Source organism: Telmatherina bonti, assembly GCF_933228915.1.
Source record: "Telmatherina bonti genome assembly, chromosome: 21".
Taxonomy (NCBI): domain Eukaryota; kingdom Metazoa; phylum Chordata; class Actinopteri; order Atheriniformes; family Telmatherinidae; genus Telmatherina; species Telmatherina bonti.
Genome location: NC_136630.1, coordinates 5,193,897 through 5,213,361, shown reverse-complemented (window position 1 = coordinate 5,213,361; position 19,465 = coordinate 5,193,897). Strand labels below are relative to the sequence as shown.

At 39.3% G+C, this 19,465-nt stretch overlaps 1 protein-coding gene across 1 annotated transcript in view; it reads left to right on the top strand.

Moving 5' to 3' along the window:
• Positions 1 to 3,376, top strand: part of LOC306771993 (corticotropin-releasing factor receptor 1-like) — a gene marked incomplete at its 3' end in the record, with an annotated part of 201,443 nt that extends 198,067 nt beyond the window's left edge. Inside the window, exon 14 of the mRNA XM_079261364.1 lies at positions 3,236 to 3,376. Coding sequence (XP_079117490.1) covers positions 3,236 to 3,376 — 141 coding nt within the window. The remainder of the gene's footprint in view (positions 1 to 3,235) is intronic.
• Positions 3,377 to 19,465: the final 16,089 nt, after the last annotated feature.

Below are 19,465 nucleotides of genomic sequence, written 5' to 3'. Positions count from 1 at the left end.
CTCATCCACTCCCGGGGCCTTGCCGTCAAGGAGCTTTTTGACCACCTCAGCGACTTCAGCCCCAGAGATAGGAGAGTCCACCCCTGAGTCCACCAGCTCTGCTTCCTCATCGGAAGACGTGTTGGTAGGATTGAGGAGGTCTTCGAAGTATTCCTTCCACCGACCCACTACGTCCCGAGTTGAGGTCAGCAGCTCCCCATCTCCACTGTACACAGTATTGATGGAGCACTGCTTCCCCCTGCTGAGCCGCCGGATGGTGGACCAGAATCTCCTCGAAGCCGTCCGGAAGTCTTTCTCCATGGCCTCACCGAACTCCTCCCATGCCCGACTTTTTGCCTCGGCAACAGCCGCACGCTGCTTAGCCCGCCGGTACCCATCAGCTGCCTCCAGAGTCCCACAGGCCAAGAAGGCCCGAAAGGACTCCTTCTTCAGCTTGACGGCATCCCTCACTGCTGGTGTCCACCAACGAGTCCTGGGATTACCGCCACGACAGGCACCAACGACCTTACAGCCACAGCTCCGGTCGGCCGCCTCAGCAATAGAGGCACGGAACACAGCCCATTCGGACTCAATGTCCCCCGCCTCACTCGGGACATGTTCGAAGCTCTGCTGAAGGTGGGAGTTGAAGCTCGCTCTGACGGGGGACTCAGCCAGACGTTCCCAGCAGACCCTCACAACACGTTTGGGCCTGCCAGATCTGACCGACTTCCTCCCCCACCACCTGAGCCAACTCACCACCAGGTGGTGATCAGTTGACAGCTCCCCCCCCCTCTTCACCCGAGTGTCCAAGGCATGTGGCCGCAGGTCCGACGATACGACTACAAAATCGATCATCGAACTGCGGCCCAGGGAATCCTGATGCCAGGTGTACATATGGACACTCTTATGTTGGAACATGGTGTTCGTTATGGACAATCCATGACGAGCACAGAAGTCCAATAACAAAACACCATTTGGGTTCAGAGGGGGGGGACCATGCCTCCCAATCACTCCCCCCCAGGTCTCACTGTCATTTCCCACGTGAGCATTGAAGTCCCCCAGCAGGACAATGGAGTCCCCAGAAGGAGCACCCTCCAGCACTCCCTCCAAGGACTCCAGAAAGGGTGGGTACTCTGAACTGCTGTTCGGTGCATAAGCACAGACAACAGTCAGGACCCGTCCCCCACCCGGAGGTGGAAGGAAACTACCCTTTCATCCACCGGGGTAAACCCTAACGTGCAGGCACCAAGCTGGGGGCTGATGAGAATGCCCACACCTGCTCGGCGCCTCCCACCATGAGCAACTCCAGAGTGGAAGAAAGTCCAGCCCCTTTCGAGGGTACTGGTTCCAGAGCCCAAGCCATGCGTCGAGGTGAGTCCAACTATATCTAGTCGGAACCGCTCAACCTCGCGCACAAGCTCAGGCTCCTTCCCCACCAGAGAGGTGACGTTCCACGTCCCTAGAGCCAGCTTCTGCAGCCGGGGATCGGACCGCCAGGGTCCCCGCCTCTTGCTGCCGCCCAGCTCACACTGCACCCGACCCCTACGGCTCCTCCCACAGATGGTGAGCCCACGGGAGGTGGGGCCCATGTAACCCTTTCGGGCTGAGCCCGACCGGGCCCCATGGGCGAAGGCCCGGCCACCAGACGCTCGCTCTTGTACCCCACCTCCAGGCCTGGCTCCAGAGGGGCCCCGGTAACCCGCGTCCGGGCAAGGGAACATTCATGCCCAGGTTGGTCGTCATCATAGAGGTCGATGAGCCGTGCTTGGTCTGGTCCCTCCCCTAGACACCTGTTTGTCAGGGGTGACCCTACCAGGGGCATAAATCCCCCGACAACATAGCTGCTAGGATCTTCGGGACGCACAAACCCCTCCACCACAATAAGGTGACGGCTCAGGAAGGGGGGTAATTATGCTACCATGTAAAAAAAAAAAACAACAAAAAAAAAAACTCTTTGTGAAGCATCAATATCATATTTTTCCATAAACACCTCATAGAAGTAACATTTATCATTTGCATTTAGTAGATTATTCACTGTGTTAACATTATTTATGAACCAGTTATGTAGAAAAGTGTTTTGTTTGTGCGTAATATATACGTGTTGTTCCACAGAAAACAGCTATGTGAGGAAACTACGTCAACTCTGCAGCAAGACTCGAAAGTAGAGACCCATCCAATATGGCGGCGACGGCGGTTCACTCTCTCGTGCACAAAGAGGCGCCTATGTTTATATGATGTTTATAAAGAAAACCACCCATTTCTTGTTCTCTGGTCTCCATTGCTCAGCTCAGCACTTCCTTCATGATTTCTCCATTTTCTGCGTCAAGTAAACAACAGATACAGATAGTTTACTTGCCATTTGTACATGTTTGTACATATGATGTTTTTGTGCAAACACTAAACCAAATTCAAAATTTAAGTAAAAAAGAGATATATTAAAACAATTTTATGAGAAAGACAGACAATAAGCAGCAAATGGAACAGTTAAGAAAACAAAACAATTGTGTTAAAAAAGAAAAGAAAAAAAATTATACAGAATAAAAGAAAAAAATGATTAAATTAGTCATGAAATAGGTAAAGGAGTTGGTAAATACTACCACTTCTTTTTCACAAAGTCAAAATGCAGGTATTTTAGTCATTTCATTGATGTTTGATCATCTTTTCCTCAGTATCCTGTAAACACAGCGATATTCTGATTACCGGCCCTCATCTAGACCAGTCAGGGCTCTCGTTGGGGTGTGTTGCTCGTAGTTTATTCTACGTATAATCCTGTCTGCGTGTTATATCTGGATTAACAACCACTAACACAACAGTTGTGGTTTTATCTTACGATGTGTAAAAACTGAAGACAAACTGCACCATTTTGGAAATTTTACAAGTATTTCTGATCCAAAACGGCACAAAGTTGAAAGATTGGGTGTTGAAACTGAAATATGTGTCATTTTTAGTCGGCTGCTGCTGCGATGCATCATCTCTTCTTAATGCACCAAATGGTTTCAGTTGTCTGGAGACATTCCCATATTTCTTCTTGGGATTATTATTTCTGTTATTCCACCAGCTGGGCACAACTTTTCCAGTCCATGTCAGTCGGCCCTTTTTCTGCTTTTATAAAATATTTTCCATATATTCTGCCTTCTTTTTTTGTACCCGAGTTGTGTCCTAGCATGTCTGCGTCTCACATTTAAGCCTCCACATGTAATCGGTTGTTTTGGTGTGTATAAAATTGACCACATTTAAGGTTTTATGTGGTTTGCAGGTCCGCTCGGCCGTGAGGAAGCGGTTCCACCGATGGCAGGAGCAGCACTCCATCCGCGCCAGGATGACCCAGGCTATGTCCATCCCCACTTCACCTTCACGGGTCAGCTTTCACAGCATCAAGCAGTCCACGTCGCTATGAAAGAGGAAACCAGCTTTGTCCTACACAGGCGCTTTGGGAGAAACCTCCAGCTGTCATTGTCGTCATTTTCTGCCACCTCACTGGAGTACACTAAAACACTTTTTGAGCTGGGACAAAGCGGCAGCGAGGCTGCATCAGTCTCTGAAACCTCAGGAGGGACGCTGCGCTGACATTCTGGAGAAAATGGATGGGGGAGGCAGAGGAAAGGACATTGCAGACTTTGTGATTTGAGAGGTTAGTGGATCAAAAGATGCGTGTGACCAAGCCAACTGGCGTGACCTGGAGTTTCAGCGTGAATGTACAGCACTCCTTCGTTTCCACGCCTGCCATGGAAAGCGTCTGTCGTAATCTTTCTCATGCTTTTTTACTTTGCCACCATCATCATCGTCATCAGTGAGAACCTGGAGCTTGTAGCGCTGGACCACATGTAACTGGAAACCATCCCAGTGGACGCCGTGCTCAGGCCACAAAGGACAGTGAAGCTGTCAAACATTCAAGTTTTCATTTTGAGATTTGTTTCTCCGTGTCAGAGACGACCGTCTGGTTGTGGTGTTTGTTACTTCTATGTTGTGATATTGTCCTTCGTTCTCGGCTTGATGCAGTTGTGCTTTTTAATCTGACTTTCCAGAAAGGTTAAACACATTCCATAAATTCTACCTGAAGAGTTTTGTTCCAGAATAAGACGTCCAGGTGGGAATGTCGGAATCAGCATCTTCAGCGTTGATTAAAGTCCAGCACATGGCTAGTTTCTGATCTTGGCTCATATTTGTGCAGTACGTGCAGGGTATACTTTAGTTTTATTTTTCTTTTGGTACAAAAAGAAAGTAAAACCTTTTCTTTTTTCAGGCTTTTTTTTTGTTGTTGTTCAGCGACTAAAATATTAAGACAAAATTCTTAAAGCTAACTTATTTTTCTTTGAATGTGCAGATCCAACATGATCTAGGTGGACATCCGCTAAGTTCCTCCTGACTAAAGACAGAAAATTTATCACATAACTGCAGTTTTTAAACTTTATATCTGCAGATTTTGAAGTGTAGCTGCTTTTGTTTGATCCCAGGTGGTTAGCTAAGTGAGGGTCTGTTTATGCTAACGCAGACTTATCCATCTGTATCGCTTCCAGCCCCTGCTGAGTGAAGGCTTTCAGGTGTTTAATGAGTTCAGGTGGATTGACATGCGGATCGCTATAAACCCAATATCGTGCAGACCTCAAAGCTAATGCTCCTCGTAGGTTGAATGTTGATTAGCTGTACATTAGCTTCAGCCAGCAGGAGTCGATGACAACAAAGGACGGGGTGCTAAAAACAATTTTCATGATTATAGCACTTAGTTTCACCTCGCCATGTAACAAAAGTAGGAGTAGCCTGAACCTGAAATCTGGAGGCAGTTGGGTTAGTGGTCAGGCTTCTACAGGTTTCTGTTTGTGAAATTTGGGCTTTTTACTCGCCAACAGTGTTTCCCATTTAGACTGTCTGCAGGATGGCTCATTTCCTCTGGCATGCCAGATTTTGGCCTTTTTCATTGTTTATGTTAAAATAAGCAATGCAAGTTTCTTTGTTCAGAAGACTTTCCATATACAAGACAACTCAAAGTGCTTTATATATTAAAAGCATTTAACATTGTGCAATGAAAGCATTAAAAAAAACTAGTAAAAGACTTTAATAAATAGCAAAAATCACAATAAAATAATATTTTAAAATGATAAAAAGTAAGATAAGTTAAATGTTACTTGCATGAGAAAAGAAATGAGCAAATGTTTTCATCAATATGGAGCCACTTTCTTTTTCTTTTATATAAATGATTATTTTCTGTGCTACTTAGTGATGACAATAATACTGATTTCCATCATTTACATATATATATATATATATATATATATATATATATATATATATATATATATATATATATATATATATATATATATAAAATTTTTTTTTTTTTTTTTTTTTTTCCCTCAGGGAAAAAAACTGTGAACACAAACGATTGTATTGCTAAGTTTTACCAGTGTTTTTGTTTGCAACCAGGTACATTTATAGACATCCGACAATACAACATTTATCCCATGTCTTTATGACATCAGATTTTATATTTAAATAATTTCTCATACTTCTATCTAAATATCATATTCTAATTTACCAGGCATGAAAATAACGAATCTACATGATGAGGCGACTGAAGCTGACCAATCAGAGCGAAGCAGGAAGAGTGAGAGGCTCCGCCTACTTTGTGTCCACAAGAAAGGCTTAATTCTGTGTAAACCAACAGCTCTGTTACATTTATTGATGTTTTTGTGTCTAACCTAGTCAAACAATCAACAGCTAACTTAATAATAGTTTAGTTGTTTTAAATCCTTTTAAACAGAAATGTTCTGATTTCAGCCTAACAATTAAGCATTTTGGTTGAATTTTCTGTTTTTCTTCACAGAAAATGAATGATTTAGCTATGTGAACTTTAAATAAATAAATATATATATATATATATATATATATATATATATATATATATATATATATATATATCACCCCGAGAACTGTGCAAAACCTAAATATCGCAACAAAAAGCTGGTAATAAAAACAGTTACATTTAGTAAAACCTCAAATATCGCTGAAAGGTTTTTACGCTCTCATGAGGTGCATTTTCAGACGTGTCGATATAGAAGTTTATCTCAAAAGTGTAATGTAAACGTTTTCTCCGTACATATTGTAGGGGGTCACGTAACCAGTTAATTTCAGGTAAGTTCTGAATAGATGGAGTGGAAATCCTTTTACCAGTGATTAAAGACAGCACTATAGCAACCATCCTTGATAGCAAACAACGGCAAAATGCAAAGTTTTACAGGAAATTAGAAAGAGAAATAACAGAGGACGACTTTGAAAAGCCGAGGAAAACCCTCCACGGCATGCAGAAAACCCTGAAACAATGCTACCTGCATAACCTGCGTGAATAAAATTCCCATTAAACCTTGGACAAGATTTTATATGAATAGCAGCTCTTGTACTAAATATAGCTTTTATTTTGCAAAACTGTAATGGAAATGCAGTGTGTGTCTTTCTGTGTGTCTTTGAGTAAATATTTAAGGTTTCAAATCTATTTTTCATTAAATTTAAAGCTGAAAAACCAAAACATTAAGTTCAAAGTTGCTAAAGAGGAAAGTACCGCCCAGCTCTGGTGGTTGGCAGAACGACTCTGAGCGATCTCGTCAGCTTTTTGACCCACATGTTAAATAAAACCATTGTTTTTGTGGCGTTTTAAAATTGAAAGTCACTGACCTTTGCTATTGGTCGAACTGGAACAAAACTCCTCAGCTGAACAGAGACTTAACGTTGTTGCCTCAACACCAGCAAGCCACACCAGAGGGATTCATCCAATCAGGATGGTGTTCATTCTTGTTCATCCCAAGTGACTTTTTGTGACTTTTGGCTGTACTGGTTTATTGTAAATATATAAATAGCAGAGCGGGAAATGTTGAATTGTGTTAAAATCCAGGAGAATCATAACATATGTAAACCAAAAACACAAGCCACGCACTGTGGACACATTATCCATGTGGTCAGCAACTCACAGTCCACATTCCTACGTTACCTGGACGCCGAGCACCTGTGAATTCTTATGAAATGCTATTTATCTCAGATTGTACATGAATATCCTTTTTGTTTCCCTAATTATTATAATTTTTTATCCTTTTTAAGTAAAGTGTGAGCCGTGGCTGTGATAAAATGTCAGATTATTTATGATAACAGACTCGCACATGCCACCATGATGTTTGTTCCTCGAACGCCACCTATCTCTTGTAGCTTGGCGGAGCATCTTTGGGGTGTAAAAGTTTAAAATTGACTCAAAGAAACATGGAGTTCTGCACTTTTGTGATGTACAGGACGTTACCCTAGTAGGGATAGGTAACATGATGTTATTTTATAAAACATGATAAACATGAATTAGCTACCGTGGTCCACAACTATCTGCGAACCAGACGCTATATGAAGGTAGCCAATGTTTAAAATGCCTGATTATTGCTGTAGCGCTTTAATCTGGAAAGGGCAAAACCTTTCTATAAGATTACAGGATCATTCCTGACAAGAATTTAGGGGGTTTTTTTTGTTGCAGGTACACCTAAACAAGCTCTAATTTTCATCCAGAGCATGGCTTGTTTCCATCTTTCACCCAGTGAAAGTAAAAAAGTTACCGGTATATTAATGTGCAGTTGTCCCATACAATTTTTTTCTTCTTCTCCTGCTTTGTAGTGGCATAATTTCTCATTAGTGACACCAGCAGTTTAGGATGTTGACTGGGTCGACTGCCAGTATACAAAACTATCTCTATATTCAGATGATACTTTGTTCCAGGTCATCCAGGCTCCTGTTAAAATGCTTTATTTGTATTTGGATAAGAACAGATAAATATAAATTATAGGAATTAGGAATTCTACTGACGCTCAAAACAATTTACAGGCTTGCTTGCAATTGTTTTAAATAAGATTTAAATGCATCTAAACTGGCAACAATTATATTTACTAGCCTGAGCAGTTATAAGTGGTAAACGCACATGAATAATCAGCATTTTTCTAAATATAACATTGCGGATTTGCTCAGAGATTTCCAGAGCAGTTCTCTTGTTGATGTCCACCACTATTGTTTTTTTTTTTCTTTCTCTCTTGTACGTTTATTTCTACATGGACAAACCGTGAGCAATGACCACTTTCTGGCGACACGCAGCTCATGTGCTTGGTAAATCAGTTCAGCTAGCTTAAACAGTTTAGCTAGCTAAATAAGTTCAGCTAGCTAAATTAGTTTGGCTAGCTTGAACAGTTTAGCTAGCTAAATAAGTTCAGCTAAGTAAATTAGTTTAGCTAGCTTAAACAGTTTAGCTAGCAAATGGAAACCTAACTAGTGACTGGAGCGTCAGCCAAAATCAGACCTTAAACAGTGAAGTTTCACAAGAAAATTTTTTTTTTTTAAAAACTGTACAGTTCCTAAACTTTTTCATGTTCTAGATGTATCCATCTGCCATTTCATTGCTTTATGTCGTCCAACTTAAAATAATGTCAGTGGTTATTATTTGGCCCCAAACACTAATGCTTTTAACACAAATAGCTATTTCAACACCTTTGTACTATTGTTCGCTTGTGATTCCTTACGTTTCTTCTGCACTCTCCCCCCTTAATGGTTAGGTTTAGAATTATGTGGGACACGTTGTTGTGGTGAGACTGGTCCCAGCAGAAAGAAACAGCAAACTGCAGGTGGCAAGCTGTCATTCCAACAGAGCATTTAGTCACAGAAAGCGAATCATTTATTAGCTTCTTCATGGTGATGTGGTGCACATGGTGATAACATCACAATGTAATTCACTTTATTATTTATTGTTATTTATTTTCAGTATTGTTATTTTCATACTTGAAAACATGTCAAGAGAAAATAAAATGTGTGTTGCATTTGACTGAAAAATGGAACAAATGGCTGGAATGTTTCTTTCTAGAGAACAGCAGACATTGGACGTCCATTACCAGCTATGGCGACTGCGCTCAGGTTTACACACCCATTTGTCTCCACCGTCCCACGAGACGAAAGCAAACAAGAAATACATTTTTAACAGCGTGTGATCCTCTCAGGCTTTGTGTGTGTGTGTGTGTGTGCGTCTCTATGGGGAGCAAAGATGAACATCAGCTTTTAAATAAGATCTTTCTGCCCAAGTGAACATTCGCCATTTTCTCTCATGACCGAGAACAAGCAAGGACTTTTTGCTGCTTTTAGTCTGCACTCCACTAAAACAGAAAGGAACCAAGGGGTGTGGAGGACACAAGCTGCAAAAAAAAAACCCACTGTGACAATATTCATTACTACTTTCTAAGGGATTTGAGGCTTCTGGTGTTACCAAGAAGCTTAATTGGATGTGAAGTTGTATGCAAACGCTTACAGAGAACATGAGGGTTCGTAGCTGCCGGTGGAGCAGCTGTAGGGGAACTATTACTGGCTTCTTATATGTTCACAGTTACAATCAGGATTTCTAGCTTTGGGAGGGTTACTCATCTTCACAGCTACTGATTAGACTTCAGTCAGGATGATTCACTTCTTCTCATTAGTTGCTTTGATGATTACATAATGATTGTTTGTACAAAGCACCAGATGGGTTACTGCTGTATAAAGCCAGTGTCTCATTCATTCTTCAAAATTACTTTCATATTTTCAGTAGAAAAAACACAACATAACCAGGATTTTTTTTTTTTACTTTAATTGTTGACCAGCTAAATACGTACAAAAAGGAAAAAAAGACTATATTATTCACACTCAAAACAAAATATGTAATACTATCGTATGTGCAGCAGGCAAAAGTTTGGACTTGTAGCTTTTTTAGCAGATTTTAAGATTATTAGATAAAACTTGAAATAGACAAAGCTAAATAAAAACAAAAACAAAAAAAAACACATGCAACAAAATGTTTGGTTTTGTTCGTAACTTTACACAAAACTACTGGAGGGATTTTCATGATGTTTCTCTGAGAAAAGGGCTTCGTCTAACTTAAACTCTGTTTAATGTTGGAAGTGATCCAGATCAGCATCTGGATGCAGGAATGTTGTGAAGGATTCTTCCACATTGTGAGATAGAACCATTTTCAGTATATCTGCATATAACTCCACAATAAATGGTGAGAAAATCCAGGAGAAGTTCCAAACAGGTTTTTAAAGATATTAAGGATAGATGTTGAACAGGAACAACGCTCTGGATACAATATCCAGAACAGGAACGACATTCTGAATACTACCTAACAGAACAGGAACAACAGTCTAGATACTACCTAACAGAATAGGAATAACATTCCAGATACTATCATCCGGTACACGAACAATACTCTAGATACTACCATCCAGAACAGGAACAACATTCCAGATACTCCCATCCAGAACACGATCAATATTATAGATACTACCATCCAAAACAAGAACAACATTCTGAATACTACCATTCAGAACAGGAACAACATTCTGGATACTCCCATCCAGAACAGGAACAACCTTCTGGATACTACCATCCAGAACAGCAACAACATTCTGGATACTACCATCCAGAACAGCAACAACATTCTGGATACTACCATCTAGAACAGAAACAACATTCTGGATACTACCATCCAGAACAGGAACAACAGTCTGGATATTACCATCCAGAACAGCAACAACATTCTGGATACTACCATCTAGAACAGAAACAACATTCTGGATACTACCATCCAGAACAGGAACAACAGTCTGGATATTACCATCCAGAATAGGAATAACATTCCAGATACTATCATCCGGTACACGAACAATACTCTAGATACTACCATCCAGAACAGGAACAACATTCCAGATACTCCCATCCAGAACACGATCAATATTATAGATACTACCATCCAAAACAAGAACAACATTCTGAATGCTACCATTCAGAACAGGAACAACATTCTGGATACTCCCATCCAGAACAGGAACAACCTTCTGGATACTACCATCCAGAACAGCAACAACATTCTGGATACTACCATCCAGAACAGCAACAACATTCTGGATACTACCATCTAGAACAGAAACAACATTCTGGATACTACCATCCAGAACAGGAACAACAGTCTGGATATTACCATCCAGAACAGGAACAACATTCTGGATACTATCATCCAGAACAGGAACAACATTCTGGATATTACCATCCAGAACAGGAACAACATTTTGGACACTACCATCCAGAACAGGGACAACATTCTGGATACTACCATCCAGAACAGCAACAACATTCTGGATACTACCATCCAGAACAGGAACAACATTCTGGAGACTTCCATCCAGAACAGGAACAACATTCTGGATACTACCATCCAGAACAGCAACAACATTCTGGATACTACCATCCAGAACAGGAACAACATTCTGGATACTACCATCCAGAACAGGAACAACATTCTGGAGACTTCCATCCAGAACAGGAACAACATTCTGGATACTACCATCCAGAACAGGAACAACATTCTGGAGACTTCCATCCAGAACAGGAACAACATTCTGGAGACTTCCATCCAGAACAGGAACAACATTCTGGATACTACCATCCAGAACAGGAACAACCTTCTGGATACTACCATCCAGAACAGGAACAACATTCTGGATACTATCATCCAGAACAGGAACAACATTCTGGAGACTACCATCCAGAACAGGGACAACATTCTGGATACTACCATCCAGAACAGGAACAACATTCTGGATACTACCATCCAGAACAGGAACAACATTCTGGATACTACCATCCAGAACAGGAACAACCTTCTGGATACTACCATCCAGAACAGGAACAACATTCTGGATACTACCATCCAGAACAGGAACAACATTCTGGAGACTACCATCCAGAACAGGGACAACATTCTGGATACTACCATCCAGAACAGGAACAACATTCTGGATACTACCATCCAGAACAGGAACAACATTCTGGATACTACCATCCAGAACAGGAACAACATTCTGGATACTACCATCCAGAACAGGAACAACATTCTGGATACTACCATCCAGAACAGGAACAACATTCTGGATACTACCATCCAGAACAGGAACAACATTCTGGAGACTTCCATCCAGAACAGGAACAACATTCTGGAGACTTCCATCCAGAACAGGAACAACATTCTGGATACTACCATCCAGAACAGGAACAACATTCTGGATACTATCATCCAGAACAGGAACAACATTCTGGATACTACCATCCAGAACAGGAACAACATTCTGGAGACTTCCATCCAGAACAGGAACAACATTCTGGAGACTTCCATCCAGAACAGGAACAACATTCTGGAGACTTCCATCCAGAACAGGGACAACATTCTGGATACTACCATTCAAAAGAATAACAACGTTCCAGATACTACCATCCAGAACAGGAACAATTTTTCATTCCTGCAAGAGAACAAACACTACAATATAGCCATGACACTGTGGATTCATTATCAATGTATCTGGAAACTGAAAGTGGATCCATATAGAATAACTTTAGGACTCTTTGAGTGCTTTTCCACGTCTGACTTTACAGTTTTCATAGTTCTGTATTTTTCCAGCATACTATGTCAAAGACTCCAGGATTATTTGTTGTTTAAAGAGTTTTTAAAAGTAGAATAAAAGGCAGATCCTGAAACCAACCCTCCTGTGCATTTGCATTGTATTTTTGCTAACTTTGTGTTTTTTCTTTGCAGCGTTTGCTTTCTCTCCCTGTTGCTTTATGCAGTTATGTCTGGTGGTGCTGCAAGTTTCTAATCTGGGTACCCTGAGCGTATCCCATCCTTTCTTCCAGCCCCTTCAGCCCAGCAGTCAACGTAGACAGCCATCCTGCGGGAGTCTGCTTCTACTGAAAGCTTCTCACTACTGAAAAGGAGATATGTTATTGTTTTCCTTTCTGCTAAAAGTGGTTTGTTTGGTTTCTCTGTAACTATTTGTTTCTTACACTCAGAAATGTGGAAACCTTTAATGTGGGATCATTTATACTTAACAATCACATATGACCTGGCAAAAATTAAAAATGTGATTCAACAGCTGTTTTATGTCCGAACCAGAAAAGCGTAAACTTGTCTATATGACCAGCAAATGTCATATAATCCATCCTTTCTCTTTTGCATATCCGGGGTTGAGTCACGGGGTCAGCAGCCTAAGCAGAGAAGTCTCTGCAGGACGCACCCGGAACGTCTCACCAGTGAGCTGTCCAGGAGGCCTCTTAACCAGATGCCCGTTCCACTTTGTCGGGCTCCTCCCAGATATTCCTATGGATGAAAATACTTCCCAATTTTACACTTGTGGATGTCCACCACAGCTGTTGTTGTCTTTGACCTTTTTGAGGTTTGTTGCCGGTTAGCATAACCACTTCTACGGAATTACAACCACTGTCAACCGTATCTACATCATCACCCTCTGATGACACTAAACTGTTTACTCACCTCACACTTGTTCACATTTTTTCTCTCGCACCTGGTTAGTCTGAGTTGCCTTGAGATGTTTATTGTGACTGTTGTGAAATGGTACCGTGGTGACAGAGGACCTGATTAAGAATCATAAATGCTCCTCAAAGAGCTATTACGAAAAACTATTTCAGTGAACTGCATCCAATTCTTGATTAATTTTTTTCAGAAAAATTGTTAATAAACCAACCAGTTTCATTACGAACCTCTTCAAAATGGATGTTTGGGGAGTTTCATTAATTATTTTCAAGCATTTTAAATCAAATAATATTTTAAAGACTATGAGCATATTTTGTCATTTATTTTTACTTGATTCAGTTAGGGCCCACAAGGTTATGAAACTGTCATTTTCAGAGAGTTATTGGCCAAATACAAACACAGTATGAGTCACTACGAGGTGGAACGCAGACCCATAAAACCTTAAAATAACTTGTAGAGTGATACTATAAATGAAACAACACTGAAAGCATTCGGCGCAAGACGCATTTCATGTAGACATTATTGTATATTCTGTGGAACAACACAAAACTAGCACCAGCTATGTGCAATGTTCCCATTTAAAATAAATAAATGGCTATTGTGACTCGCTAAACCTTTCCAGATCTATCACACCAGCTGAAGCATGAGCATATCATGCAAATCAGTAGCAATGTTTCCTTTAAAGGTCCCACTGAAACTCCAGCAGAACAGAAAACAACACACTTCCGAAACAACATTGTCAGCACTAAGATGCAATAACTTTATGAAAATAATGAGCTCCACACCAAGCAAAGACATACAGAAATAGCTGCTAACGTGTTATGGACAGCACTAGATTTTTTAAAACTTGTAGTAAATCAAACATGTGCAAACAAGTTCCTATTTGCAATTATAAGAAGGCGAAAGTTAACTTGAAAAAGAAAAATACAGAAGCAAAAACCTTGCATTAAAAAAAACCCGCTGTTTGTGTCCAGAAAAACAGCAGTATCTTAAGTAAAAGTTCAAATAAAAACTCAAAACTTTGCAATGAAATGATACTTTGAGGCTCCATGGATTCTTTTAAGATGCCTTCCTGCTGTTCCCTGGGTTTTTGCCTGCAGGTTTGGGTCTTTTAACACCGATAATGCAAGTCTTCTATGTTACATTTGGATGGAACTGCTGCTCATTAATACTTCTTTAAGCTTTATAGAATGCCAGGCTAATTACAGCTACATGTGCATACTTATTTGCCGTATATCAACATCCATTCTGAGACTCCTTTTCAGCTTTATTAGTGTGAGACAGTGGAAAATGTGGTGGTGCATTCTGCTGTGTTGCATAGTGGGACAGTATCACCTTTGTTTCTTGGGAGAAGTGATGGAGGAATGTTGAGACAGAAGATGGACTTTACCTGAATGTGAGAGTTACAAATGAACAAGCTGATGTGCAGAAAAAGGATAACAAGAAAGATCACACCACTTTTAATGATTTATTTTAAAAAATGTTTCTAAGTTCACTTATTTTATGGATTCTTTTGTAACGGATTTTTACAAATTGATAATGAGAATATGTTTTAATCTTAAAAATGTTGTTTTAAACTTGAAAAGGAAATTTTATTAATGAGCAGACATGGACTTAGACATGACTTTAGATGCCGATTATTGTTAATTCACTTATAGTTACTTAGTTACATAATTAAGCATAAATGACTATTAAATTTAAAAAAAAACAATCCCTTAGCAGGAATGTTAATATTTTTGTGAATATGACATTGTAGTTTGTTCTGGTCACAAAGCTTTTTATGATTAATTTTTTTTACTGTAAATGTTAAGACATGCCAAAAGATAGCAAGCTAGCCATGCTAACCAGCTAGCTTATCAGTTAGCTGGTTAGCATGGCTAATTTAGCTAGCTAGCTAGCTAAATTGGTTAATTGAAAATGAACTAATGAAATAACTAATCGCTTTTGTTCTTTGTTTATAATAATAATAATAATAATAATAATAATAATAATAATAATAATAATAATGATTAGTATTCCTTTAGAGGTATATTCTGTGAATAATAAGTTCTGTGCATCTATTTTCAATACATTTAAATTTACAACTGCTGGTTGCACTAACATGATTAAAGCACCAGGTTCCTTGGTTTCCCATCAACCCTGCTTTATTAAAAAAAAATAAATAAACACCAGTGCTTGTTTATCCTCCCCCCTATAAGATTTACCTCAGCTCTTTGCCATATTTTTATACTGACATGAGCATTTGTTTAAAAAAGTAGGTATTACAGCACATCTCTGCCTTCCATGACTTTGCCAGGCTAATGGCAGATCAGTGGGCAATATGGCTGGAGGGTTTATCATGATGTAATAATACTAGATCTAGAAGGTTTGTAAGTTTGATCTGGAGAGGTCCGTCTCATAAGGCATGAGTCATGAAAGTTGGCTCGCATATGTGCATATTTATATATGAGAGGTCAGTTAACACGGTTACTTAATGTCCTCTATGCAAACAGCCCAGCTCAAATTTAAGGGAATCAGCAGGGCTGAACATTAAACAGCTTCCTGTTGCATGTAAACAACAGACGTATCATCTGCTCTCATTATTTCTTGATGTCCACAGATTATTTCTCTCATGACAAGCTCCTACTGTGCTGACGCATGAAGCTGCATCATTCCTTCTGCCCCTGGAATACTGTGAACCTTGCTTATGTGACACGTGAAGAGGTAAAAATAATTCCCCCCACACAGACCGGGCAGGATCAGAGGGGTGAAAATATCACAGCATGAAGCAGAACTCCAGCTAAATAAGAATTGTTTGTAAGAGTTTTCCTTTAAGCAATGAAGAACTGCAGCTATTAAGGTGTTATTTTTCAGCAGTGTGAGGAAAAACGATGGCACAAGCTTGAGGCTACCTGAAGGGGAATTTATATGTGCACAATACATGTAGGAGCAAACTTGTCAGCAGCACCTTCTCTTGTTGCTTCAAGCACATATAAGTATTTTATTAAGTATTTGTCAACACTGTTAACTCCTACTGTGAGCATCCATGAGCCTGGACTGATTTGAAATATTTATGTAAACATTGTAAAATAAAACTGTAATGACATGCAATATGGATATAATGAATCTGTCATCCCTGCAGATCGTAATATCAACATTATGGTAATTTGAATAGTTTATGGTGTGTTTGCATACTGCTTTTAAAAGTTAACCAGGAGGGATTTGGAGCTTAGAGTAGCTGGAGATGAATTTGTGCAGACTGGAGTGAAAACAAGCTGCTCATCAACATCAACACGCTGGAATGTGCGGTGTTTCAGCGCCATCTAGTGGTGCTTTGCTGTTACTACAACTAGGAATTTTGTCTTTTTATGTCTGGATCATGAAAGAAATGGTAACAAGAAATAAATGTTCTGAGGTTTTACATTTGAAGAGATTTACACACACACATATATATATATATATATATATATATATATATATATATATATATATATATATATATATATATATACATATATATATATATATATATACATATATATATATATATATATATACATATATATATATATATATATATATATATACATATATATATATATGTATATATATATATATATATGTAATGACAGACTGTCATTGTAGATAAATGCAGCTCAGGATTCAGTCTTTTCCTAAGACACTTCAGCATATGAAAAGTTGTGGACTGAACCGTAAAATAACGCCTACGCTGCACATCCAGCCATATAAGCAGTAGTTGTCAACCTGTGTTTCGAATATTAGGCCTCAAAATTCAGGACAACAACGGCCGAAATGCTGAACCTGCAGCTTTGAAATGGTAAATAAACAAGACACAATATAGTTGTGCTGCCCATGTTTTATATCTGATCTGTGTAAAAAAAAAAAACATTCTTAAAAGGGAAGTTTTAGTATTTTCTGAAGTCAAACAGGGAAAATATTTTTAAAACTCTTATTCATACATATCCAGACCTTAAAAAATACCAGAAAAGAAACATAATGGAGGAAAATGCTACATCTTCTTCCTCTCTGACACGACATGATGACATTAAGGTAGAAACAGCTGCAGGCTAATGCAGACTATGTCCAACATATACTTCATATTTCACCTTTTATTTACCATCAACACATCACCAAACATATGAACCTCTTTCATCATATTGTCTTATCATTGCAGCTTTAACTACTTTTAACACAACAGCTGATTTTACTTCTTTAGTGTCTTTAAATTGATTCTGAGTATTGTGTGTGGTTTAAAAAGCATTTTTGCTGCAAAACATGATCAGATTCATTCCACTCCTCAGTATTCAGCTGTATAGCTTCCATTTCCCTTCACATTGCAGGCTTCTTCTTATCGCTGACTTGTGTTTGTGTTTGTCTCCACTGGGGTTTTGCTCTTCTGTGCTGATCTCCAGACACTTCAAGGATGTTGCCATCACTCTGGCTGGACTGATTCAAATGTTGGTGTCTTGTTTACCTCCCAGAAACCACTTTGGATCCATGTTTTAGGTTCTTATCTTCTTAGAAGGCACTGTGCAGTTATGCTGAGGCCAAGTTAACCGCAAACTGCAAAATCCTTTATCTGCTGCTTCCAAAGTGTAGGACCAACAAGCTTTAAAACTCCTTCGTCCATCATGCCATCGCACTCTACAACTCCTCACTTGGGGGTGAAGAGGACATAGATGCAGTAATAACAGGGGATGGGGAGGGGAGCTGAGGACACCCCCAGCCAGCTGTTTGTGCATTCTCTTTTTTTTCTTATTGTTTATTTAATTCATTAATGTTTTTTTTTTTTTTTAACTCTTTATTTTATTATGTTTTTATATGCATGCTACTTTTCCTTTTTTGCTGGTGGAAATTTTAAGTTCCTGATGGAGTCCTCCCAAAGGGATCAATAATGTCTAAGTCTAAGTCTACCTGATTTGTACCTGGAATTTTTTTCTATGATTTCCTCACATATAAAAAATGTGCACTCTTTATTTTCACAATTCTTCCCTTCCACACAAGTATATATATATATATATATATATATATATATATATATATATATATATATATATATATATATATATATATATATATATTTTTTTTTTTTTTTTTTAAATGTTCTTATTTAAATATTCATCTGTATTTCTGTTGCTCCACCTGTTGTTTCCTTTTCCCTGAATTTTTATAAACTTATTGCAAATTTCTATTTTCTTTACTAATTTTGCAAAACCTTCCAACATGCATGAAGCTAAAACTGGCTTCTGCCTCTTATTTCTGCTCAGTTTAACCTGGAAAACAGCCAGCAAGTGGAGAAAGTTGCAGACATCTCAGGGGTGGCGGATGAACTGAAGCCAGTTTGGCATAAGTGATGCTATATGTTGTTTAGCTTAAATGCATCATTTGCTTTCACCTATTAATCTTCTAAATCCTTAGAAGGTAAAAGTCAGGCTCTTACTGTTGAGCTGATCCCAGTTATTTCTAATTCACTTTAGGTGCGGTAGAGAATCGGGACTTACTGTTCCTGCATAGCTGTAACTTCAGCGTTAAATGCTGACTATTTATAGCAGAAAGACATTAATGCAACAGTAGTAGATGTTTCTACCGCTCCTTTGAGCTCGGCTGCACCTATGCATCCTCCTGCAGCAGCCTAAAGTTCCCCTTTGTGAAGAATTTGGCCGTTCTTGTGTCTCCTGGCCTGCTTTTCAGGGGACACACATCCAGACCAGTCAAATCTCACCCCAGAACAGACAATGTGCTAAGCCTATAGATGCGAGAAATTACTGCAAATTAAATAGATTGATCAAACTCGTCTGCAGCCATTAGCGTGATCTAATTTTAATTAGCTTCGGACTGTGAAAATCAGCTGCACAATTCGGGTTAAAGTGTTGAAAAAAGGGATAAAAATGTTATTGTAGTTACTGAGAGTGAAAACACATCATGCTGGACTGAGCGCAGCTAGCATGCGTGAGGCGTAAACAACGCTCATGTTGCGGCTCAAGAAAATCAGACATTTAAAGATGATGTGGGAGTTATGAGAGTCAAGTGGATATTTTTTAATAAAAACTAAATATTTGGATAATTAAGTTTAGTGCTATGAACTTTCGTCCATATTTCCGCTCTACGGGCATTTGCAAAGACTGACAGCTG